The following is a 26,724-nucleotide window of genomic DNA, read 5'->3' as shown; positions in this document are numbered from 1 at the left end:
ACAGTACTTTGCCAACGTTTTAGGCAAGTGTGGAAATGTTGCAAAGTAAGAATTATTTCAAAAATAGAAGTGTGAATAGTTATTTAATGAACTAAAAAAATGCAAAGCAAATTTACAAAAGCAAAATCTTAATCAAATTACAGTTGTTGCGGGTATCGAAATATCGATACCCAATCGATACTTTTGTCCTGGTAACGATACAATACCGGGATTTGACATTTATAGATACTAGGCTGCCCTACTGCGCAGCCTAGCATCAGAGAACATGAGCGCGCTGCTGTCAGCGCGCTCATGTTCCCTCAGCAGCACAGGGGAGAAGGAGTCACTCCCTCCCTCCCCCTCCCCTGTGCCGCTGCTGCTGCCAATAAGAAGAGAGACGGGAGGAGGAGGGGCGGGCGCACTGCGCCACCAATGATATTAGAGGACCTTTCATGGGTCCAAACATTGTAAACTAACTATCAGGATATGTAGAGCGGCGCGCAGGGATCACACTGCACTTACTATTATTCCTGGGCGCCACTCCGTTCGCCCGCTGTGGCCCCCGGTATATCCTCCCGCTCTGTATGCTAATTGGTAGCATCGAAGCAATGGGGAGGAGACTGCCCTTTTTCTCAATGGGCGTTCCTTCTCCCTGGCTGTAGCGCTGTCCAATCACTACGCAGAGCGTCACAGCCAGGGAGAAAAAAAAACAAACTCACCTTCTCCCTAGTTGTGACGCTCTGTGCTTTTATTGGACAGCGCTACAGCCAGGGAGAAGGAACGCCCATTGAGAAAAAGGGCAGTCTCCTCCACCATTGCTCCGATGCTAGCAATTAGCATACAGAGCGGGAGAATATACCGGGGGCCACAGTGGGCAAACGGAGCGGCGCCCAGGAATAATAGTAAGTGCAGTGAGATCCCTGGGCGCCGCTCTACATATCCTGATAGTTAGTTTACAATGTTTGGACCCATGAAAGGGTCCTCTTTAACCTTTAATACAGGAGGCAGGTGCCGGCAGCAGAATCATATAGCCGGCACCCTGCCTCTGACAGGGAGCTGCGATCAGCGGCAGATAACCCCCTCAGGTGTGGCACCTGAGGGGATAACTGCCGCTGATCTGCTTCCGACACCCGCCTCCTGTATTAAAGGTTTATTATCATTGGTGGCGCAGTGCGCCCCCTCTCCCAAGTATCAAAATCATTGGTGGCAGTGGCCACAGGGTCCCCTCCCCTTCTTATTAGTGGCAGCTTCTGATCGGAGTTCCAGCAGTGTAATCCTGGGGCTCCAATCGGTTGCCATGGCAGCCAGGACGCTACTAAAGCCCTGGCTGCCATGGTAACATTCCTGCTGCTGTGTGTACTATGCACAGGGCAGCAGGGAGAGTGTGAAGTCCTATTCACCCTAATAGAGCTCTATCAGGCTGAATAGGACAAGGGATGAAAAGATCCCAGGTTCTAGCCCCTAAGGGGCTAATAGTTATTTAATAAAAAAGTAAAAAAAAAATAAAACACAAAAATATTAAGTATAAAACACCCCCTTGCCCAATTTTACATATAAAATATATAAACAATAAATAAATAAACATATCGCCACGTCCAAACTATTAAAATATAAAAAAAATCTCCTATGCAGTGAATGCCGCAACAGAAAAAATAAATAAAAACAGCGCGATTCGCCATTTTTTTAAATGCTGAATGCACGCAACTTTTTGGGTGGTTTATTTTTTTCACATGGTATCGAGTATCGCAATACTTTTTTACTGTATCGAAATCGAATAGAAATTTTGATAACGCAACAATCCTAAATCAAATCAGTATTTGGTGTGACCACCCTTTGCCATTAGAACAGCATCAGTTCTTCTAGGTACACTTGCACACAGTTTTTGAAGAAGTTCAGTAGGGTGGTTTTTCCAAACTTCTTGGAGAACTAACCGGAGATCGTCTGTGGATGTAGGCTTGACACATCCTTCATACAATTCCAGACAGACTGGATGATGTTGTGATCGGGGCTCTGTGGACCCATATCATGACTTCCAGGACTCCTTGTTCTTCTTTACAATGAAGATGTTTCTTAATAACATTGGCTGTATGTTTGGGGTTGTTGTCCTGCAGCAGAATACATTTGGAGCTAATCAGATGCCTTCCTGATGGTACTGCATGACTTCTAAGTATCTGCCTGTATTTCTTTTATTATCTTTTCATTTTTCTTTTAGACCTTGATGTTTTTGGTTCGTGATTGGAGCTTTCCCTATGAGTATCCATATGCAGCTGAGGGAGGTAATAAGTTTCTAGAAAAGAGATTAAGGGTAAGTAACATATACTTAAAGGATTGACTTTGCCTGCTTTCTTCCTAGGTTCCCTTAGTTCTCAATTGTGCACATTTAGGAAAAATAATGCAACAAAGTTTCTGTAGCAAAAATGATGATACACATTAAATAAACTGTGTGGCATTTCTTTTAGTATACATTGTACACATCCATATCATGAATTTAATGGGTTCCCTATAAGGGTACCTTCACACTAGCGTTTTTCCTTTCCGGCATAGAGTTCCGTCCTAGGGACTCATTACCGGGAAAAAACTGATCAGTTTTATCCTAATGCATTCTGAATGAAGAGCAGTCCTTTCAGGATGCATCCGTTCAGTCCCTCTTACGGTTTTTTTCCAGAGAAAATACCGCAGCATGCTGCAGTTTTCTCTCCGGCCAAAAATCCTAATCCGGCATTAATTCCCATTGAAATGCATTAATGCCGGATCCGGCCCCAAGTGTTCAGGCAAAACGGATCCTGATTTCCGGACTGCGCATGCACAGACCTTTAAAAATGCTAAAAATAAATGAATACTGGATCCGTTTTTCCGGATGACACCAGAGAGACGGATCCGGTATTTCAATGCATTTGTCAGACTGATACGGAATCCTCTGTGAAAGTAGCCTAACTATGCAATGAGTCATTATGGACTTCCAGTGTCCTACCACTAATGCTCTGGTTGCTCTGAGACTGAAAGATAAAACATCATTAACTCGGAAGACGAGGGATAGCTATGGAGAAATGTTGTTTGCTCATTGTTGAGACGGACTGGCTTTTTGTATTTAGACTCTAATTTGTAACCTTCTACCCTTGCCGATCAGGTAAAGCAAGATCAGCATGAAGAGATCCAGAATGTAAGAAAACACATTCACTCCTGTTTTACCAGTGTGAGCTGTTTCCTTCTTCCACACCCTGGGCTTAAGGTTGCAACTAGTCCTCAATTTGATGGCCGTCTGAAAGGTTTGTGAACATTTGCATTAACAGCATAATATTAAGTTGACTAAATCCAATAATACTATCTCGCTCCTACATACCATCCAAAATCCAGCCAGTGGTTCAACTTCTACTATATTTCATTGGACAATATACCAATAACTAAATATGTTTCACAATAAAATAATCTATCAATAATAATAATAGTCTATTAATAGTAACTTGGGCTGAAAAAAGACATAAGTCTGTCTAGTTCACCCTACAAATTTTATCCAGGGGAAGGCAAAAAGCTCTCATGAAGTAGAAGCCAATTTTCCTCATTTTAGGGGGAAAATTCCTTCTCTACTCCACTCAGAATAAGTCCCTGGATTAATGACCCTTCTGCAGAATTCTAGTAACTATCACCTGTAATATTATTACACTCCAGAAATGCATCCAGGCCCCTCTTGAACTCTTTTAGGGAGTTCACCATCCTGACCTCCTCAGGCAGAGAGTTGAGTGCTCTCACAGTAAAGAATCCTCTTCTATGTTGGTGTAGAACAGTCTATCAATACGGACACTGATAATCTACTGGCAGGATCGTGTCCAGAAACAATCAGTTGTGACTGTGCTCTCTGTTCTAATGTGGATGCTCTCCAGATGGTGGCATTCTAAGTGAGGCAACACTGTATAGTTGCATTGATCTCACCCAAGTGACATCACTGGTCAAAAGAGTTCTAGCATCCAAACTGCAAAACACGGGCACTTTTTTGGAAAAATTATGCAGTTTCCTTTCTCAGTGAGGTATTGGAAGAAAGTGATGCAAATGAGCTCTTGGCAAGCTCTGCCTCTAATGCCACCAGAAGTAAGGCAGCTATCCTATAAGTCAGCGTTCAACCCTTTAAATAGACTTGGATAGTAAATAAGCCAGCATCTTATCTGCAGACAGCTGCTTTGGGGTGATTGGCCCTCATCAGTCTAAGGCCTCATGCACACGGTCCGTGGTATCCCAGCCTGGCATCCTACTGAGAGCAGGAGCGCACAGCGTCATTGGTTGCTATGATGCCGTGCCCTTCGTGCAGCAGCGACTTGAAGCGCCCGGCGTCATAGCAACCAATGACTCCGTGCTCTCCTGCTCCTGTTCCACGGCCGTGTGCATGAGGCCTAAAGCGCAGAGTACTGGCTTAACTGGGTGAGAGGCCTAAGTCAGGATTCGAAGAAAGGGATGCAAATGATCTCTTAATAAACTCGGCCTCTAATACCAGCAAAGGCCTATTTAAAGGGTCGATCACTGACTTATAGGATAGCTGCCTTACTTCTGGTGGCATTAGAGGCAGAGCTTGCCAAGGGCTCATTTCTTCCCAGAATTCCAGAGGAGCATGTATGGCCTATAAGCCTCCTCACGCCGATTAAGGCCCTCTCCCCAAGAAGAGATAGTACCCCCCCACAATCAGTGAGGTCTGACGTGATGATCTCTGCCTAAATACTTTTCCACACTAGATGAACAGATTTTGTCTACGTATGTACAAAGTAATTTTGGCTGGGTTGTCCTGCTTGGTTTCAGTAACAAAAATTGTATCTAGTGTTTATTCCCAGCTTGAATTCATTCATTGTATGTTTTGAATGTTTTATCTCCTGTTGAAATAATTAAAATCTTACACCGTTTTTCAAATAGGTAATAGATTGAAAAAGTCTTTTCTCTAGATCATACACAAAGTCTCCCTTTCCGCTAACTTGGGACAAAAATTTCAATCTTTCATGGACTCAATATGCCCCTCACGGAATACCTGGGGGTGTCTTCTTTCCGAAATGGGGTTACATGTGGGGTATTTATACTGCCCTGGCATTCTAGGGGCCCTAAAGCGTGAGAAGAAGTCTGGAATATAAATGTCTAAAAATTTTTACGCATTTGGATTCCGTGAGGGGTATGGTGAGTTCATGTGAGATTAAATTTTTTGACACAAGTTAGTGGAATATGAGACTTTGTAAGAAAAAAATAATAATTTCCGCTAACTTGGGCCAAAAAAATGTCTGAATGGAGCCTTACAGAGGGGTGATCAATGACAGGGGGGGTGATCAATGACAGGGGGGGGGTGATCAATGACAGGGGGGGTGATCAATGACAGGGGGGGGGGTGATCAATGACAGGGGGGGGTGATCAATGACAGGGGGGGGTGATCAATGACAGGGGGGTGATCAATGACAGGGGGGTGATCAGGGAGTCTATATGGGGTGATCACCCCCCTGTCATTGATCACCCCCCTATGTATCCGTGGATCCGTAAAAATCATACGGACATCTGAATGCAGCCTGACAGGGGGGGTGATCAATGACAGGGGGGGTAATCAATGACAGGGGGGTGATCAGGGAGTCTATATGGGGTGATCACCACAGTCATTGATCACGCCCCTGTAAGGCTCCATTCAGATGTCCGTATGCGTTTTGCGGATCCGATCCATCTATCAGTGGATCCGTAAAAATCATGCGGACATCTGAATGGATCTTACAGGGGGGTAATCAATGACAGGGGGGGTGATCAGGGAGTCTATATGGGGTGAATGCCAGGGCAGTATAAATACCCCACATGTGACCCCATTTCGGAAAGAAGACACCCCCAGGTATTCCGTGAGGGGCATATTGAGTCCATGAAAGATTGAAATTTTTGTCCCAAGTTAGCGGAAAGGGAGACTTTGTGAGAAAAAAATAAATAAAATCAATTTCCGCTAACTTGTGCCAAAAAAAATAAAAAATTTATATGAACTCGCCATGCCCCTCATTGAATACCTTGGGGTGTCTTCTTTCCAAAATGCGGTCACATGTGGGGTATTTATACTGCCCTGGCATTCTAGGGGCCCTAAAGCGTGAGAAGAAGTCTGCGATCCAAATGTCTAAAAATGCCCTCATAAAAGGAATGTGGGCCCCTTTGCGCATCTAGGCTGCAAAAAAGTGTCACACATCTGGTATCTCCGTACTCAGGAGAAGTTGGGGAATGTGTTTTGGGGTGTCATTTTACATATACCCATGCTGGGTGAGAGAAATATCTTGGCAAAAGACAACTTTTCCCATTTTTTTATACAAAGTTGGCATTTGACCAAGATATTTATCTCACCCAGCATGGGTATATGTAAAATGACACCCCAAAACACATTCCCCAACTTCTCCTGAATACGGCGATACCACATGTGTGGCACTTTTTTGCAGCCTAGGTGGGCAAAGGGGCCCACATTCCAAAGAGCACCTTTCGGATTTCACTGGTCATTTTTTACAGAATTTGATTTCAAACTCCTGACCACACATTTGGGCCCCTAGAATGCCAGGGCAGTATAACTACCCCACAAGTGACCCCATTTTGGAAAGAAGACACCCCAAGGTATTCGCTGATGGGCATAGTGAGTTCATGGAAGTTTTTATTTTTTGTCACAAGTTAGTGGAATATGAGACTTTGTAAGAAAAAAAAAAAAGAAAAAAAATCATCATTTTCCGCTAACTTGTGACAAAAAATAAAAAGTTCTATGAACTCACTATGCCCATCAGCGAATACCTTAGGGTGTCTACTTTCCGAAATGGGGTCATTTGTGGGGTGTTTGTACTGTCTGGGCATTGTAGAACCTCAGGAAACATGACAGGTGCTCAGAAAGTCAGAGCTGCTTCAAAAAGCGGAAATTCACATTTTTGTACCATAGTTTGTAAACGCTATAACTTTTACCCAAACTATTTTTTTTTTTATCAAAGACATGTAGAACAATAAATTTAGAGAAAAATGTATATATGGATGTCGTTTTTTTTGCAAAATTTTACAACTGAAAGTGAAAAATGTCATTTTTTTGCAAAAAAAATCGTTAAATTTCGATTAATAACAAAAAAAGTAAAAATGTCAGCAGCAATGAAATACCACCAAATGAAAGCTCTATTAGTGAGAAGAAAAGGAGGTAAAATTAATTTGGGTGGTAAGTTGCATGACCGAGCAATAAACGGTGAAAGTAGTGTAGGTCAGAAGTGTAAAAAGTGGCCTGGTCTTTCAGGGTGTTTAAGCACTGGGGGCTGAGGTGGTTAAAGAGGACCTTTCATCAGAAAAAAGTGTGTGCAATTCTTATACTACCTTATCGGGCTGCTGCCACTGATGTCCGGACACTTTATTTTTTTTCAAAAGGACCCCCCGTTCGCCCGTTGTGCTCCCCATTTGTTTTGTCACCTCATATACAAATGAGGAGACTTGGTTATAGTAGGCGTTGACATTTTAGTTCTGCTGGGCGTGGTTATCTTCTCCCTGGCTAAGAGCAGAGAACTTGAGCCCCTTCTCCCTGGCTAAGAGCAGGGCGCTGCGAATGGATGCACTCGCTGCGATTGGATGCGCTCGCTGCTAGGGAGAAGATAAACGCGCCCAGCAGAACTAAAATGTCAACGCCTACTATAACCAAGTCTCCTCATTTGCATATGAGGTGACAAAACAAATGGGGAGCACAACGGGCGAACGTTTTTTGGTTGCACTATATTACACTTTTTGTGAGGCAAGGTAACAAAAAATAGCTGTTTTGGCACCGTTTTTATTTTTTGTTATTTACAGTGTTCATCTAACAGGTTAGATCATGTGGTATTTTTATAGAGCAGGTTGTTACGGACGCGACCATACCAAATATGACGCTCACCATTATACATACAAACAATAGAGCTAAGAAATAATACTTTTTTTGGTTGTTTATTTCAGTTTTACATAATAAGCATTTTTGAAAAAAAGAAATACATTTTTTGTGTCTCCATATTCTGAAAGCCATAGTTTTTTTGTTTTGTTTTTTTTTTTTTGTTTGTTTTTTACATTTTGGGCAACTGTCTTATGTAAGGGCTAATTTTTTTCAGTATGAGATGATTGTTTAATTGGTACTATTTTAGGGTGCATATGACTTTTTTTCTTTTTGTTTCAATCGTTTTTATTGGCATTTCAAAGTAATACACATTACATTAAAGATGCATTACAATCACATCAATGGCAGTCGGGTTATTCATAACAAATAACAATACAATAACATAACTATTGTCAAATAGTAATTTCACTGATTTCTATGGACGTCATCCATGTCTGGAGCACATTTATCACCAATACAGATTTTTTATACTTTCCAAGAATAAAGCCTCATATCTCTAAAGACATGTTAATTAGATGCCCACCTCCTCTCCCTTAATAATGATAAACATTAGTAACGTATATTTTTTGGTAATCCAAAGCGCACATGGACATATACCTAGTTAAAGGAAATTTCAAATATGTTTTTCCTTCTCTCCTCCTCAGCCCATTTTACATTGCGGAAATGTCATCCAAGCTTGCCACTGTTTCGTAAATTTTTGGTAGGAACCATTCCCTAGTGCTATGATTCTTTCATAGGCAAAGGTGGTGTTGATAGCTGACACTAGGTCTCTTAATTGCTGTACATCTTGAGATTTCCATCTTTGCAATAGCAGCAATTTGGCCAAGACACAAAGAACGCATATTAGTTTCCTGTTTTCCACAGGGAAATCCGCCACTCCAACCAAAAGTAGGGCAAGTTGCGGTGTCCACCCAAACATCTGTGGGAACAATAGGCCCAACAATTCTTCACATGCTTTCCAATACTTTGTTATCAATGGGCATTGCCAAAGGATGTGAAGAAGTATACCCCTACCTCCACAGCCCCTCCAACACTCGCCAGACACTCCCTCATACATATATTGCAACTTTTCGGGTGTATAATACCAGTGTAGAATTGTTTTTAAAGCCGATTCCACGTGAGTGGAACAATGTAAATGAGAATGGATCAGCTTGATTGTTTTCTGCCAATCTCTCTCGGTTATATTAATATTCAGTGATCTTTCCCACTTACGCATAGGGTGAGATTTTTTAAATTGGGTTGGCTGGAGCAATGCTTCATATAGTGATTTAATCCCTTTAAAATTACCAGAAATTTACCTCAAATTTGTAGGGCTTAGTGTTTTTAGCAAATGCCGGATTTGTAGGTATTTAAAAAAATCTGACTTGGGTAGCAGCAGTTGTTCCTGCAAGGATTGGAAGGATTTCAGCGTCCCATTTTCAAACAACAATTCTATTGTGCACTTAATCTCCATGTACCACCCAGAGAAATCTGCATGCGGGAGTAAGGCTCTAATAAAAGAAAATGGCAATGAGACCACTGTTGGCTGGGACCCCTCATTATCTATGCTATGAAATCTTTTCCATGCCGTAACGGATGCCAGTATTATTGGATTTAAGTTTTTAGGGATCGGAATGTTTCAGAAAGGTAAATGTAGTAAGTCTGGCAAAGTAAAAGGTGCTGCCTGCGCCTGTTCTACCTGTACCCAGGGAATCCCCAATTTTTCTTGCTTCTAATTTCTGAGCATGGATACTAAAGTGGCAAGATAATACAATTTCATGTCTGGAACCGCAAGACCTCCCATTACTCGAGGTCTCTGAATAATGTTTCTAGCCACCCTCGGTTTCTTATTTTGCCATATACAGGTCCTTCTCAAAAAATTAGCATATTGTGATAAAGTTCATTATTTTCTGTAATGTACTGATAAACATTAGACTTTCATATATTTTTGATTCATTACACACAACTGAAGTAGTTCAAGACTTTTCTTGTTTTAATATTGATGATTTTGGCATACTGCTCATGAAAACCCAAAATTCCTATCTCAAAAAATTAGCATATTTCATCCGACCAATAAAAGAAAAGTGTTTTTAATACAAAAAAAGTCAACCTTCAAATAATTAAGTTCAGTTATGCACTCAATACTTGGTCGGGAATCCTTTTGCAGAAATGACTGCTTCAATGCGGCGTGGCATGGAGGCAATCAGCCTGTGGCACTGCTGAGGTGTTATGGAGGCCCAGGATGCTTCGATAGCGGCCTTAAGCTCATCCAGAGTGTTGGGTCTTGCGTCTCTCAACTTTCTCTTCCCAATATCCCACAGATTCTCTATGGGGTTCAGGTCAGGAGAGTTGGCAGGCCAATTGAGCACAGTAATACCATGGTCAGTAAACCATTTACCAGTGGTTTTGGCACTGTGAGCAGGTGCCAGGTCGTGCTGAAAAATGAAATCTTCATCTCCATAAAGCTTTTCAGCAGATGGAAGCATGAAGTGCTCCAAAATCTCCTGATAGCTAGCTGCATTGACCCTGCCCTTGATAAAACACAGTGGACCAACACCAGCAGCTGACATGGCACCCCAGACCATCACTGACTGTGGTTACTTGACACTGGACTTCAGGCATTTTGGCATTTCCCTCTCCCCAGTCTTCCTCCAGACTCTGGCATCTTGATTTCCGAATGACATGTAAAATTTGCTTTCATCCGAAAAAAGTACTTTGGACCACTGAGCAACAGTCCAGTGCTGCTTCTCTGTAGCCCAGGTCAGGCGCTTCTGCCGCTGTTTCTGGTTCAAAAGTGGCTTGACCTGGGGAAAGCGGCACCTGTAGCCCATTTCCTGCACACGCCTGTACATGGTGGCTCTGGATATTTCTACTCCAGACTCAGTCCACTGCTTCTGCAGGTCCCCCAAGGTCTGGAATCGGTCCTTCTCCACAATCTTCCTCAGGGTCCGGTCACCTCTTCTCGTTGTGCAGCGTTTTCTGCCACACTTTTTCCTTCCCACAGACTTCCCACTGAGGTGCCTTGATACAGCACTCTGGGAACAGCCTATTCGTTCAGAAATTTCTTTGTGTCTTACCCTCTTGCTTGAGGGTGTCAATGATGGCCTTCTGGACAGCAGTCAGGTCGGCAGTCTTACCCATGTTTGCGGTTTTGAGTAATGAACCAGGCTGGGAGTTTTTAAAAGCCTCAGGAATCTTTTGCAGGTGTTTAGAGTTAATTAGTTGATTCAAATGATTAGGTTAATAGCTCGTTTAGAGAACCTTTTCATGATATGCTAATTTTTTGAGATAGGAATTTTGGGTTTTCATGGGCTGTATGCCAAAATCATCAATATTAAAACAAGAAAAGGCTTGAACTACTTCAGTTGTGTGTAATGAATCTAAAATATATGAAAGTCTAATGTTTATCAGTACATTACAGAAAATAACTTTATCACAATATGCAAATTTTTTGAGAAGGACCTGTATACTTGGATAGTATATGTTGCACCTTTATTAAAGAACCTTTTTCGCAACAAAATTGGGACCATGCGGTATAGGTATAAGAAACGAGGGAGAATAAACATTTTAAAAGCTGCAATCCTGCCTAGCCATGATGTTTCATGTTTGTGGAAGTTGTCCAGGTCTTTACCCACCTCTGTTAGCAGGGATTCGTAATTAAGACTATATAATTTTGACACTGAGGGGGTCATGTTAGTACCCAGGTATTTGATGCTGTCAGTGCACCAGTCAAAGTCCCATTTTTCCCTAAAGGACTTTGTTAGAGTTTCCGGGACGTGGATCGGCAATGCTTGTGTTTTGGAGGAGTTAAGATGATAATATGAGATGTTGTTGTTACACAACCAATTCTAGTCGGTCAAACTATAATTAATTAGTGAGGCTAGACCCCTGAATAAACAATAGAATTCACAATGAATGGGTAGCTTATTAAATTTAAAACATAACATTTATTTATGTATGTAGATAAAATAATGGGCCCTACTATACTTGACGATACTTAATAGTTGCCACTAGTTTCACTAATCTCCTGTAAAAAATGGGCGGAGATGGAAAGGGACCAAAAAAGGGATAGCAATAATGCAAGGAGACAGGGTGAAGGGTAGCCAGATACCAAGGCAGAAAGACACAGTGCTGGGTCAAAATCCCTACGTAGCCCTGTCTCTCTATATCCTCCCTCCTGTCTACTACAATATCCCTATTTATACCCTTCCTAATTGTGGACTGCCCAGCTTTGCCCGATAGCCAGAATATGGTCATATAGATGGTATCCCTAACAATAGGGGAAAAGCAGGGAAAGCTGGCAAAAATAAATGTCTAATTTGGTGACACTTGCCGGTGACATTGGCATAAAACGAACGTCCTTTTAGGATATGTCCACATGCCACACAACCACTACAGCGAAAACAGCCGATTGGACGTTGAAGCCATGTCTCTTTAGAATCACGTGTATCGCTGTAGTGGCTGTGTACAAGGCGATCCCTAAGGCTAAGGCCCCTACGGTAGGTGACCTGCGCTGTTTCCGGGATAACCTTTCTAATGTCTGGATCAATGAGGAGGACCTCCCAGTGTTTCCTTAATATCTGTTTGACCTCCGCCGAAGAGTCATCAAAAGTACCTATGAGGCGTATCAAACCAGTCTCTGTTTTTTTGGGTTTGGGATAGAGAAGATCATCTCTCTTACTCCCACAGGCTCTTTTAAAGGCGCTTTTAAGGACCACATCTGGGTACCCCCTTTCTCGAAAACAACTTCTAAGATCGTCAGCCTGTGTTTTAAATGTATCCCAAGTGGAACAGTTCCTCCTAATGCGCAGGTACTGTCCCACTGGTATTCCCCTTTTCAGGGGGAAGGGATGGTGGCTGCTCAAATGTAGGAGTGAATTCGTGGAAGTGGGTTTCCTAAAGATGTCGGTTTGAATCAGATCATCCTTGCCCCTTGAGATGGAAATATCAAGGAAGGGCAAGGTGTTTGCTTCAAAGACAGAGGTAAACTTCATATTTATATCATTAAAATTGAGACACTCGACGAAGTCTAAGAATTCCTTTTCTCCCCCTTTCCAAACAACAAAGACATTGTCAATGAATCTTGCCCAAGTGACGATGCAGGAGATGTATCTATTGGGTGCGTCGCCGAAGACCTGTGTCCTCTCCCACCAGCCCAGGAACAAATTAGCATACGACGGGGCACATGAACTCCCCATCGCGGTGCCCCTGAGCTGGTGGTAGAGGACACCATCAAAAAGAAAATAGTTCCTTGTAAGAACAAAGTTGAGTAACTGCAGGACAAAAACGTTATGTGGATAAAATTGTTGGCCCCTAGTATACAGGAATGATTCCACCGCCCTCATACCGAGATGATGAGGTATGGACGAATAGAGGGCCTCAACGTCAATAGAGGCTAGGGATGTCCCCTCCTCCAAGCTGATACCCTCCAAACGACCAAGAAGATCACTCGTATCTCTCAGGTACGAGGGCAGTGTTTTCACAAATGGTGCCAAAATATGGTCCAAGTAAATCCCCAGGTTTTGGGTCAAACTATTCACCCCTGAAACAATTGGGCGTCCCTTAACAGGAAAGCCACCCTTGTGCACCTTAGGTAGGCTATAAAAGGTGGCTACTGTAGGATGTTTCTTATACAAGTACTCAAATTCATCACCAGAAATAAGGTAATCAGTTTTTGCCACTCGCAATATATCAATTAGCTCCCTCTGATATTCAACGGTGGGATCACAATTCAGTTTTTCATATGTGTCACTATCATCAAGCAAGGCATGACACATATTTGTATAGTCATTGGTGTTCATCAACACGATGTTCCCCCCCTTGTCCGAGGGTTTGATGATAAGATTTTTCTTTTTCTCCAAGTCCAGCAAAGCTTTGTATTCGCTTTTGCTGCAATTGAAGCCACCATGACAAGATATCAGATTGGATAGATCCCGACAAACCTGATTCACAAAAACATCTATACAGGTAGGGTCCCCCAACGGAGGCATTTTAAGGCTTTTGTTTTTAAGTGAAGTAAATGGGCCTTTACCCTCTTGGGGAATGCTGTCACTCAAGCTGTATAGGAGACGAATGATTGAGCCCAGTTGAGGGGCTCTTTAGATATAATCTTGTCCCCTGACGAATCAGGTAACACTTTGAACACGCACATTCTTGGTACATCATGATCTTTTGATTATATACTCTTTTCGTGTATGAATCTGTTCAGGCACCACAGGTGACTTTACATTATTGTGAATTTACCTGTTCCTGCTTCAGCACATTTATTTTTGCCAGCTTTTCCTGCTTTTCCCCTATTGTTAGGGATACCATCTATAGGACCATATTCTGGCTATCGGGCAAAGCTGGGCAGTCCACAATTAGGAAGGGTATAAATAGAGATATTGTAGTAGACAAGAGGGGGGATATAGAGAGACAGGGCTACGTAGGGATTTTGACCCAGCACTGTGTCTTTCTGCCTTGGTATCTGGCTACCCTTCACCCTGTCTCCTTGCATTATTGCTATCCCTTTTTTGGTCCCTTTCCATCTCCGCCCATTTTTTACAGGAGATTAGTGTAACTAGTGGCAACTATTAAGTATCGTCAAGTATAGTAGGGCCCATTATTTTATCTACATACATAAATAAATGTTATGTTTTAAATTTAATAAGCTACCCATTCATTGTGAATTCTAATATGAGATGTTGCCATACAATTCTATTTGGTTCATAACCGCTGCTAAGGATGTTTCCGGATTTGATAATGACAGTAAAATGTCATCTGCGTAAAGCGAGATTACATGATCCTGCCCTCCAATATTAACCCCCGAGATTAAGGGATCCAATCTTATAGCTTGAGCTAATGGTTCCATGGCTATAATAAAAATCAAAGGGGACAGCGGACAGCGGACAGCCTTATCTGGTGCCATTCGTTAAACCAAACGCCCCCAACAAGGCCCCATTGACATATACACTAGCCGTGTGGTTGCTATATAGGGCCTCTATTGCGGACATGATGGGGCCACTAAATCCCATAGCCGAGAGCACCGAGAAGGCAAATGACCATCTTATTCTATCAAACGCCTTCTTGGCATCCAGAGCTAGAACCAACAAGGGGCTTTTCTGTTGTCTGACTTGGTGAAAAATGCCCAACATTCTTCTGGTGTTGAAATATGACTGGCGGGTTGAGACAAAACCAGTCTGGTCGGTATGGATTATGTAAGGGAGTATTGTAGCTAACCTAAGGGCTAGAAGTTTAGCATATATTTTAATATCTTGGTTCAATAAAGATATGGGCCTAAAGTTCTGAGGTCTATCAGGTGGCTTACCCGGTTTAGGTAGAGTGATAATAATAGCTTGTAAATTTTCTTTAGGGAAACTTCCAGAGGATAGGGCAGACTGACAGAAGTCCCGTAGGAAGGGGCTTAAGATATGTGGGAACCGTATATAGTAATGGCTTGTAAAACCGTCCGGACCAGGTGCCTTATCCTGGGGCAAGGATGCTATTACTTTCTTCACCTCTTCAGTTGTTATTTGGGCATTAAGGGCTTGGAGTTGTGTATTTGTTAGAGTAGGTAGATTTAGGGAACTGAGGTAGGTACTCATCACGTCAGACAAGTTTGGGGGAGATGGTATTGAATCCTTTAAATTATATAATTCATGGTAATATGTCTGAAAGCCCTCTGCTATATCCAGTGGGGAGTACATTTTAGTTTGTAGGTTGTTTTAGGATGTAGGAGGTAAGGTATTTTACTTTTTGTTTGTTTCGCCTTAAGGCTAGCCGCCAGAAGTTTCCCCGCTTTATTCCCTTGAGAGTAATAGCGTGCTTTGGTTTTTCGAAGCCCCTTCTCAAAGGATTCTAACATATGATTCCTCAGATCTTGCCTGGTTTGTTTTAAGGCCTCCGCGTTTGAGGGTGAGGGGTTGTTTTTGTTGCTGTCCTCCATTTCTTTTAGTTTGGTGAGCAATTGTGACATGGTCTCCTCTAATTTCCTTTTCCGCACCGCACCCTGTTGTATGAATGACCCTCTGATACATGCTTTGTTGGCATTCCGTAATACCACGGGGTTAGTAGCGTCTAATTTGTTGAGATGAAAGAATTCTTTCAGGTCTGATTCAATGCGCCGACCATGCTGTGGACAAGATAGTGGGATAGGATTGCTCCTCCAGAGATATCTTGGGGAGTAATTGTTGTACTCTAACAGCTTCATTGTTATTGCAGCATGGTCGGACCATTTAATTTGTCCTATCTCCGCGTCTACCACTTTTGACAGTGCTGCCCTATCTACCAAGAACATATCTATGCGAGAATAAACATTATGTACCCCTGAGTGAAACGTAAAATCTCTGTCTGATGGATGTTTAATGCGCCAGATGTCAAACAATTCTACCTTCCACAAAGTATCACTTAAGGACTGAACGGTTCTACAGGAAGAGGAGGACGTATCTATTTCAGGGTCTGTAGTGAGATTGAAATCCCCAAACATTAATAATTACCCCTTCTTTTTCTTATTAACTAATTTCAATACTTTCTTCCAGAATCGGGTTTGTCCCTTGTTAGGTGCATATATACCGATACCAGAGTGAAGGGTGTGTTGTTCAATGTGCATACCAGAATTATAAATCTCCCTGTCGGATCGCTTACATGTTCTATCAATGTGAACGCTAGGGTGTTTTTTTATAGCTATCAGAACCCCCATGGTTTTGGAGTTGGAGTGGGCTTGAAAAATGTGGGGGAATTGTGCGTTTTGTAATCTGTCAGCATCTTTAACTAGTAAATGGGTTTCTTGTGCACCTAAGATATCACAATTAAGAGATCTGGCCTCCCTCCACACGTGTGATCTGAACATTGGACTATTTAACCCATTTGCATTAATACTTGCAAAAGATATTACCATAATAAAGCAGTTTAAAGCGTAAGGTAAAGAAGTCGCATAGTAAACTGTAAAAAAGGTGCAGGACGCCTCCCAGCCAGCGCGCCCGCAACCATATCACGAAGGTGGTGGAGCATTGTACAGGCATAAGTATAGCACCATTCATGGATGTAGCATCATATAGCAGTGGTAGAATATAATAACATATAACCAAAAGCATAAACCTGTAGGTGTACCCGTAAGAGCCAACAGGCTCCCCGTAAACCTAAAGAACTTGGGGTATTAAAGTCCCGTCTGAAGCCTAGGTAGTAACCTGTCTCGACAGACACTCAACCCCGGCATTTAGCACTGACAGCTATTCCACCCTCCGGTGAATCTTTTTAGCGAGCAATGTCCCAATCCTTCTGAATTCTGTCAGGATGCGCCCGACGATGCTCTGTCTGCGGATCTATTGGGACGTCCCAGCTCTGCAACATTTTTCTTCCTTCCTCTATGGACTTTATAGCATATATTTCTCGCATATGGTGGATCAGAAGGCGCACAGGGAACCCCCATCTGTATTGGATCTTGGCTTTTTGTAGGGCAGATGTGTTAGGTAACAGGGCCCTTCTTTGCCTGAGTGTAGCAGCCGATAAATCAGCATATAAAGATATTTTATGGTATGGTGCTGGTAGTCCACCATTCTGCCTGGCAGAGGACATCAGTTGCTCCTTGATAGAGTAAAAATGAACTCTAGCGAGAACATCTCTTGGAACGTTTTCGTCCAGGTGTCTAGGGCGCGGGACTCTGTGCGCCCGATCAATCTCTAAGTCTTTGTCACTACAGTGAGGCAAAACGCATTTTATCAACGCTTTGGCATACGAAGGAATGTCCTTGGCTGCCACATTCTCTGGAATACCTCTTAGCTTGATGTTGTTGCGCCTGCTACGACCTTCCAGATCCGCCATTTTGTTTTTTATAGCCTCCACTTCAGCTTCTAAAGCATAATGAGCGTCAATGAGGTCGTTGTGGGAGCCTGCAAACTCCCCAAATTTGCGTTCCAGATGATCTGTTCTAGCCCCGAGGTCCTCCACCTCTACTCTCAAAGGGGCCACTATCGAGCGCATATCATGCAAAAGAGAGCGCCTCTGTATCAAAAGCATGTCCCTCATGACAGTGTCCGTCAGGACCATGTTGGTGACTGGCAAGGCCAAGATTTCTGCCTCCCCCGTGTCCTGAAAGTCCCCATGAGCCCCCAAAGTACCTGCTTGAGCGATACCTTCTTCAGGAGATCCGGTACGCGGTGTGGTATGCGGAGATTCCGCTGATCCTGTTGCCGCTTCTCTCCCATTTACTCGGGTTGAAGCGGTCGCGCCACATTCTCCTTCCTGCCCGATATATAGGTCTCCGTTTTCGGGTGCAGGTCTCGGGGAATTCGGTGCAGCCGGCTCTTTCTCAGGGTCCGGGCAACTAGCTGAGTGAGTGCCGTCCGCGCGGTCTCTTGCGGCGGCATTCCCGTCCCCGGCGCCATCTTGGGATCTTCCCGCTTCTCTGGTGAAGTAAAATTTTGTCAGCTGCGGGTGCTTCAGCACCCTTTTCTTTCGCCCCGTCATATTCAGAAATGGTTCGGTGGCTGTTTCTTCCAGTTTTGATTTGTTCACCGTGGTTTTAGTCGCTGTATAAGTCGCTGGATTGTAGTACTAACTCCGGAGCTGTAGCACACTACATCCGCGCGCCTTGGCAGCCTGACCACGCCCCCTGCATATGACTTTTCAATCGCTTGATATTACACTTTTTGTGATGTAAGGTGACAAAAAATGGCTTTTTTGACACCCTTTTTTTAAAAAAAATTTTTTACAGTGTCCACCTGGAGGGGTTACTTCATGTGAGATTTTTATACAGCAGTTTCATTTGGACGTGGAAATGCCTAATATGTATACATTTTATTTATTTAAGTTTTACACAATAACAGCATTTTTTAAACATAAAATTATGTTTTATTTTCTCCATATTCTGAAAGCCATAGTTTTTTATTTATTTTTTGGGCGACTGTCTTAGGTAGTGTATCATATTTTGTCGGATGTTGTGGATGCCGCGATACCGAATATGTCAACATTTTTTTTTATTTTTTACATTTAACACAATAAAAGCATTTTTGAAACCAAAAAATCATGTTTTAGTGTCTCCATAGTCTGAACTATATATTTTTATATTTTTTAGGCGATTGTCTTAGTTAAGGGCTAATTTTTTGCGGGGTGAGGTGACGGTTAGATTGGTACTATTTTGGGGGCATACGCCTTTTTGATCGCTTGGTGTTCCACTTGTAGTGATGTAAGGTGACAAAAAAATTGCTTTTTTAGCACAGTTTTTATTTTTTGGACTGTGTTCACCTGAGGGGTTAGGTCATGTGATATTTTTATAGAGCTGGTCGATACGGACGCAGCGATACCTAATATGTCTACTTTTCTTTTTTTTCCCTATTTTTTGTTGCTTTATTTTGGGAAAAGGACGCTTTATTTTTTTTTACATTTTTTCTTCTTGAAACTTAAATTTTATTTTTTTTTTACTTTTTTTTTTCACTTTATTATTTGTCCCACTCACTTCAACATTACAGGGTCTGATGCCTGTTTCAATGCAGCCCAATACATCTGTATTGTGCTGTATTGAACTGTTAGCGGTAATCGTATTTTAGGATGATGCATAGTGCCAGATATTTAGCTTTAATTTCCCAGCTTCACTAGCTTTCCAGATCGCATTACCCATTGTCCTAAATGCAAATAATCCTATACTGATTTTTGGCATGGAATATGGACCTGTGTAAAGGTGACGAGATTTTGGAAAGACCTGATAGATTATATCAGGAAACACTGGAAGGTGGACCTCCCTATAGAGCCCCAGGTGATGCTTTTTCAATATATTCACCTCCCAACGCCTCAATCTGTTCCCATCTTGTTGGTCGCGAAGAGGGTTCTGCTACAGCATTGGCTGTCTGACCTTATGCCTGGGATGCCGGACGTGATCTCACAACTAAAAGTGCTACTAAGACATGATCAATTGAAGGCGGAGAGGCACAAAGAGAGTTCAGCCACAAAGTTCATCAGGAAATGGAAAATTTTCCTCATCACTCACTTTAGTCCCTCTGAAATCCAGGAGATGGTCAGTCTGTTCCGATACACCTCTTGGTATCTTACCTCCTCATTGAAAGGCACTTTAGGTGCCCTTAAGTTGTAAAATCACTATGTGTTTGACATGTGACTAGAATTATGCTACAGATGAGATGTCAAGTGTTTTAACAATTATGTCAGAAAGTATTTTGATTGTCTTTCCTACCCCTCCCCTTTCCTTTCTGTTTTCCCTATGTTTTATGACCTCTAAAACTACTTCAATAAAAATAAAAAAATATATATAAAATACGCTACTTTTGTGCACAGTTTGTGACTTTTTCAGCAGCTCTTGCGCAAAAATGTTTGCTCAAGTGCCTTTCTCTGCTGAAAGCTTTCTGGCATAGATTTCCGTTCAGATGCACAGACTGCTGAAGGCTGTGATTTTTGACGAAGCGTACGCCTTGTCATGAATCGGGTGCAGCATCCAGCAGCAGTACACCATGTTATTAAAGTCCAGCATATGCCACCGGATAAATGTGCCTGATAGACTCTTGCACAGTTACATCAGACTTGTATAAAGCAACCATTTTGAATATTATTTGAAGGGGTTGTAAAAGGATACACCGGCCTTTTTGTGATCATATTATTTACTCTAATTTATTATTACTTCTTTGCTTAGCTATTTTGTCAGATGTCCATCTGCCCTGGTTAAAGATCTCTTAGTGCTGTCGACAGTGAAATGATGGAGTAGATCTGGGAATATTGGTGATCTCCTGGAAGATTTGGTGCTCGGAGTGAGAGCGCCAATTTTTCCACGTGAAATTAAGTCATGGCATCGCAGGCAGACTGCAGACCCTGGTCAAGGCAAATTAGAATTGACAAAAAAATAGCTCAGATTTTACTTAAATATGCCTGGCTTGCTTCTAGTTATATAGTCACAGTGATGCCATGATTCTAAAATATAACTTTTAATATGTATAAATAAAATAGTCAATGAATCCCTCTAAGTAATAGTTAATCAATCAATATAGAAAGAAAAAAGGAAAAATAAATTTGAAAACTAGGGTCAGGATGATATAAGTTGTTTGTTAATGGTTAGTAGATGTTAATGAAACCTATATTAGGGAGGTAATAGCCCTATTAAGGACCCTAACGTAGTAGCCCTACCTATTACGGAATAGCCGCCCCGATAGGGGCGATCCCGTTTCTCGTGCCTCCTAGAGTCCCTAGTTGACCCTGCAGGGACGGATGCCTATATAAGGGGGACCCTATAGAGATGCCTGGGCTATTCTACACAAGAAAAATAATAAATGTACACAGATAATAAAACCCAGTGACAAACTAGACCCAAATATGAAAATATGATATATAGAAAATACAGAAGTGAGATGTCCCACGCGTTTCGCCTGGTTGGTGTCAGGCTCATCAGGGGACATATTTAGCAAAGAATACCTATCACCATAGAATAATACAAATATTATTACATATATATGTATAGAGATTTTTATTTCCTTTTTATATTTTTCTCCTCCGTTTGAGGGTACGTAAAAAGATTTTAGGAATTAGAATAGAATAGGCCAGTGCTTTAGATTAATACTGATCAATAAAGTCAATAGGATGATTAGATCAATTGCCAACAGCAGGAGAAAAGTCGTGAAAAGATGAACAAGAGGAGGTAACGATATTGATGAAAAACCCCTGCTCATTCATCCAACTCGTGCTGAGGGCTGTGGCCAGACTGAGATACACCGAACCGTATATTTAGATATATACTAGTCTGTCTGTTACATTGAGACTCTGCCTCTGAACTGTTAACATCACCACAAATAATGCCAATAACGGACATTAAATATCAATCAAAAATTAGAGATGGTCCTCCTGATATTAGTTAGCTATAGACAATGGCTAACATTTCAAACGGTATATATAGATACCAACACCATTCAATATAGAAACTGTGGACTAGTAGCAGCTGATTTGTATCAATAATACTTGCGTGCCCAGTCGGGGCTGGATGAGTCAATGATAATGTCCACAGCTCCGGGTGTATATGGCAGTAGTAGCTTCAGAGAAGAACCTGTGGTGATGGCGTCCGGTGGATAAGCGAATTGCTTCTAGTTATAGTTGCTTTTTTTTCCCTTACAGATATTGCTCCAGAATTCACAGAGCAGCTCATTGAATTGGTTCCTCTTGTCCTTGGCCCTAAAAGCCTGATGGAAAAAGAGATAAATGGCTCGAAAGTAACCTGCAGAGGACTTTTGGAGTATTTTAAGGTAAACTGTTCAATAACAAAATATTAGCTTGAATCCGTTGTATGTATTTTTTTTTTACAGATTATTCAAAAATTATCTGTTTGTAACAGAAGCCATGTTCTTGTGCTCAATCCATCATATGGTGGAGCCAAACAGCGCCCAGTGAACCCCATTGGTTGACAATGGGTATATCTTTGGTCTGCTGAAGTTTTCCTCATTTTGATGGCAAGATCAGCTCTGTATGCTTCGCTATCAAAAGTGATGTAAATCCCCATGGAACACCCAGGGCAGAAATAAAAAAATATATACACAAAATCACCTTTATCCTCAGTCTGTTCCTTACATTTCATTGGTTTTCTATGTGCCAGCATTGATTCATCAATTAAATATTGATTAATGAAATTAGTTGCACAGTGTTGGAGACCAACGTTATGTTCTTACTGCTTTGTGGTTTTCAGTTATAATAATCTTTTAAAGAATGACATTTTTGGATTAATAATGTGGTCGTATCTTTTTCTTTTTTTTAAGGCCTACATAAAGATTTATCAAGGTGAAGATTTACCCCACCCCAAATCTATGCTACAGGTACGACTAACATTGTAGTTCTTTGCAAATTACAAAAACTCCTATGTTTTCCAGTTTTTTTTTTTGTGTAAAAAAAATAAATAAATAAAAAAAATTACACATGTGCCCCTCTCTTCTCAGGCAACAGCAGAAGCCAATAACCTGGCAGCTGTAGCTTCAGCTAAGGATTTATACAACAGCAATATGGAGAAGGTGAGTAATCTTTATTAAATGGGTATTCCTATTTAGGACGTTTGTCATATCCACAGGATGTGTCTAAATGTCAAATAGGATCGGTTTCCAAAGGTGGGACTCATGCTATGTCAAGAACAGGGCCTCATCATGTCTTTCTGGGAATGGAGAGATGGCCGTGCATGCGTGGCTCTCTCCATTCACTTTAATGGCACTTCTAAAAAATAGCCGAGCACTAACTTAATTCCCGTTGGGTGTGACAGGGCCTCGTTCTGCAGATAAGAAAGGGTCCCAGAGGTGGGGCCCGCAACCATCAGATATTTCTGACCTATCCTGTGCGTATGCTGTATATGGCCCATATGGACACTGCTGCTGGATTACAGGGTGGTCGTAACCCCTGGATACGAGTAGTGTATAATGCAATGGAAAAATTAATCAAGCCAGCAAAGGAGGCAATATGAACAATCACAATACATTAGCAACTGCCTTGTATTAACTGTGTCTACATGGTTAATGCCATTTGCTGAAGTGAGGCAACCCCCTTTAAAGGCTATGGACTCCTTTTGTACTAAATGTATTTTTGTATTTTTTTTATTGTTCATTTTTATTTGTCCTAAATACAAAATTATGCAACATTCTAAACAATCTTCATCAGTGCAGCTTTTTAGATGTACAGTGTGTGTGTATGTATATATATATATATATATATATATATATATATATATATATATAAATATATATATATATATTAGGGGTGCACCGAAATGAAAATTCTGGTCCGAAACCTAAAATTCAGGATGCCCTTGACCGAAAACCGAAACTGAAACTGCCTTTTTGCCCAAATACTTTTAAAATACTTTTTTTTTAATGATTGTATTAATAATTCTTTTTCATGAATTTAATAAATCATATTATATAACATGGTGCTTCCTCATACACAAGTGATTGTACAAAACAACAGTGCAAGAAACAGTTGTAAAACCAACCTCAAACTGTAAACAGACGTAGCCTCAGGTCAAGAACAAATTTTTGCTGGGCTACACAATTTTTTTTAAATGTAAATAAAATAACTACACACAACTTGGACTGCTTTATATTTAAGTAAAAGTGGCAGGTTTCTTTTCAAGAACAAAAGTTGCTCAGCTTTCTCGCATGTTATGGGGGGGATCTGTGGATGACGGACACTGTTATGGGGGGGATCTGTGGATGACGGACACTGTTATGGGGGGGATCTGTGGATGACGGACACTGTTATGGGGGGAATATGTGGATGACGGACACTGTTATGGGGGGGGATCTGTGGATGACGGACACTGTTATGGGGGGATCTGTGGATGACGGACACGGTTATGGGGGGGATCTGTGGATGACGGACACTGTTATGGGGGGATCTGTGGATGACGGACACTGTTACAGGGGGATCTGTGGCTGGCACTGTTACAGGGGGGGGGGATCTGTGGCTGGCACTGTTACAGGAGGGGATCTGCGGATGGCACTGTTATGGGCTGGGGGGATCTGTGGGTGGCACTGTTATATATGTGCCTTCCACAGACCCCCCAGCCCATAACAGTGCCATCCACAGACCCCCCCCAGCCCATAACAGTGACATCCACAGACCCCCCCCAGCCCATAACTGTGCCATCCACAGATCGCCCCCGCCTCCCCCCCCCCCCCCACTGCCGCCAGTATACAAATATAAGATGTTATATTTATTTATTGGTTATTAAACATGCCCCCTCAGTCCTATTACTACCTTACATCCTAATCGCTTCTGTAGAATTCAGGCAGCCCAAGCCGGGCGGCTGGCGCGTCTCTCACTGATGTCACTTGCCTGCGCCGCCGGCTTCATTCAGGCACATGACAAGAGTTACGCTGCCGCCCGCCTGGCCTGCCTGAATTCTACAGATGCGATTAGGATGTAAGGTAGTAATAGGACTGAGGGGGCATGTTTAATAACCAATAAATGAATATGACATCTTATATTAGTATACCGAAGCGGCGGGGCGGGGCTATACTACACTGACTGCACCGCCCCGCCGCTATTGCCAGCCCCCAGATCCTCCTCCCAGTCCCTCCCCGAGTCCCCGCTCGCTCCTACATCGCAGCTTGCGATGTAAAACGGCAAGCATTCGCCCCATAAGACGCAGGGGCGTCTTATGGGGCGAAAAATACGGTACTTGGTGGGTGACAAATCCCACAAATCCCAAACCCCATATTTTCTGCCGATATGTACCAATATCGGCCGAAATGGATTAGGCCCATTTTCGGCCGCCAGAATTTCGGTGCACCCCTAATATATATATATATATATATATATATATATATATATATATATATATATATATATATATATATATATATATATATAAATTTTGTGGGGTTTCGCTCTGGTAGACAGGATTAGCGGACGCAGTATTGAGGCAACAACAAGTTCTTTGGATCAAACAGTTCAGTGTTTTATTCACACTTCACTTTAGGCAAGTGACAAAGCAAGCAGTCGGTAAACAAGCAAAATGTCACTTTGCGGTGCAGTTCTGCGTCAAAGAGTCCTTGAGCATAGCAGCACCCAGCCTTAATCCAGACACAAGGCTCCCAGATCCAAACACAGAGACCTCGCTTTTGAGCCCAGCTGCCTATTTAAGGACAGCCAGGTGCTGACAAAACCTGGACCGGCACTTAAAATCCGGTCTGGTATTTGACCTTTCCTGGTTGTAAATCAGCCCAGCAGCACATGTTGGGAGGAAAATACCTGTTTTCCCAGACCAAACCTCTCACTGTGTCACATTCACCCCCCTTCCCCTCTGTTCAACCCTGAGGGGGTGAACACACGCCAGACAGTGTGGTGGCCTTTGTTTTTGTAACGCTGTAGTTTTTGTAGCGCTGTGCTGGTGGGTTGGTAGGACCCAGTGCCATGGATGGCATTGTCAGACAGCAGGGTTGCTGTTTGACTCCTGGGTCCTGCCGCCTACTAGGGCGGTACCGCTTTGTCACCGCATTGTGCTGCACCTTTTTGTCAGAGTAGGTGGTCCCACTCAAAGAGGCAACCCGGGCATTTTTGTCCTTGGCCTGGCTCATCCACTTGAGAGGGGAGTGGTCGGTCACCAGGTGGAATTTTCGGCTGGGGTGAGCTTACGGCTGAGGAAGACAACGGGATGCTCCTCCCCGTTGACTTCCTGAGACACTACAGCACCGAGGCCTATTTCGGAGGCATTGGTCTGTACTATAAACTCCCTTTTAAAGTCTAGCGTCACCAAAACCAGGGACCCGCACAGGCCCGACTTCACAGGGTAAAAAGCCTCTTCCGCCCGATCATCCCAGCGAATCATCGTTGACTTGTGTCCCTTCAAGAGTCCTGTCAAGGGCACGGCTAGAGTAGCAAAGTGGGGAACAAACCTCGTGTAATAGCCCACCATTCGCAGGAATGACTTTATTTGCCTAGTGGTGACAGGTTGGGGCCAATTCCGTATCTCCTCTATTTAGTTCACTTGGGTTTTAATGATTCCGCGCCCAATGACCTACCCCAGGTACTTCGTCTCTTCTAACCCTATCGCACATTTTTTGGGGGTTAGCGGTTCGGCCAGCTTTCCGAAGGGAGTCCACTACAGCCTGCACTTTGGGTAGGTGACTTTCCCAGTCGGTACTGTGGATGACAATATCGTCCAGGTAAGCCGAAGCGTACCGACAACGTGGACGAAGCACAATGTCCATTAGTCGCTGAAAAGTGGCGGGGGCGCCATGCAGGACAAAGGGTAAGACCTTATATTGATACAGCCCCTCAGGTGTGATGAAGGCAGTTTTCTCTATGGCAGCCTCCGTTAAGGGCACCTGCCAGTACCTTTTCGTGAGGTCCAAAACAGAAAAATACCGGGCTTGTCCTAACCTCTCAATGAGCTCATCCAACTGGGGATAGGATACGCATCGAACTTGGAAACCTCGTTAAGTTTTCTAAAGTCATTACAAAAACGC

The 26,724-nt window shown here is 42.6% G+C and overlaps 1 protein-coding gene across 1 annotated transcript in view; it reads left to right on the top strand.

Moving 5' to 3' along the window:
- Positions 1-26,724, top strand: part of ATL3 (atlastin GTPase 3) — a 96,479-nt gene that overhangs the window by 58,000 nt on the left and 11,755 nt on the right. Inside the window, exons 7-11 of the mRNA XM_040409483.1 lie at positions 2,192-2,284; positions 3,107-3,245; positions 21,896-22,023; positions 22,531-22,587; positions 22,708-22,779. Of these exons, the coding sequence (XP_040265417.1) occupies positions 2,192-2,284; positions 3,107-3,245; positions 21,896-22,023; positions 22,531-22,587; positions 22,708-22,779 (489 nt within the window). The remainder of the gene's footprint in view (positions 1-2,191; positions 2,285-3,106; positions 3,246-21,895; positions 22,024-22,530; positions 22,588-22,707; positions 22,780-26,724) is intronic.

This window comes from Bufo bufo, chromosome 10 (genome assembly GCF_905171765.1).
Source record: "Bufo bufo chromosome 10, aBufBuf1.1, whole genome shotgun sequence".
Taxonomy (NCBI): domain Eukaryota; kingdom Metazoa; phylum Chordata; class Amphibia; order Anura; family Bufonidae; genus Bufo; species Bufo bufo.
This window is presented reverse-complemented; position numbering and strand designations above follow the sequence as displayed.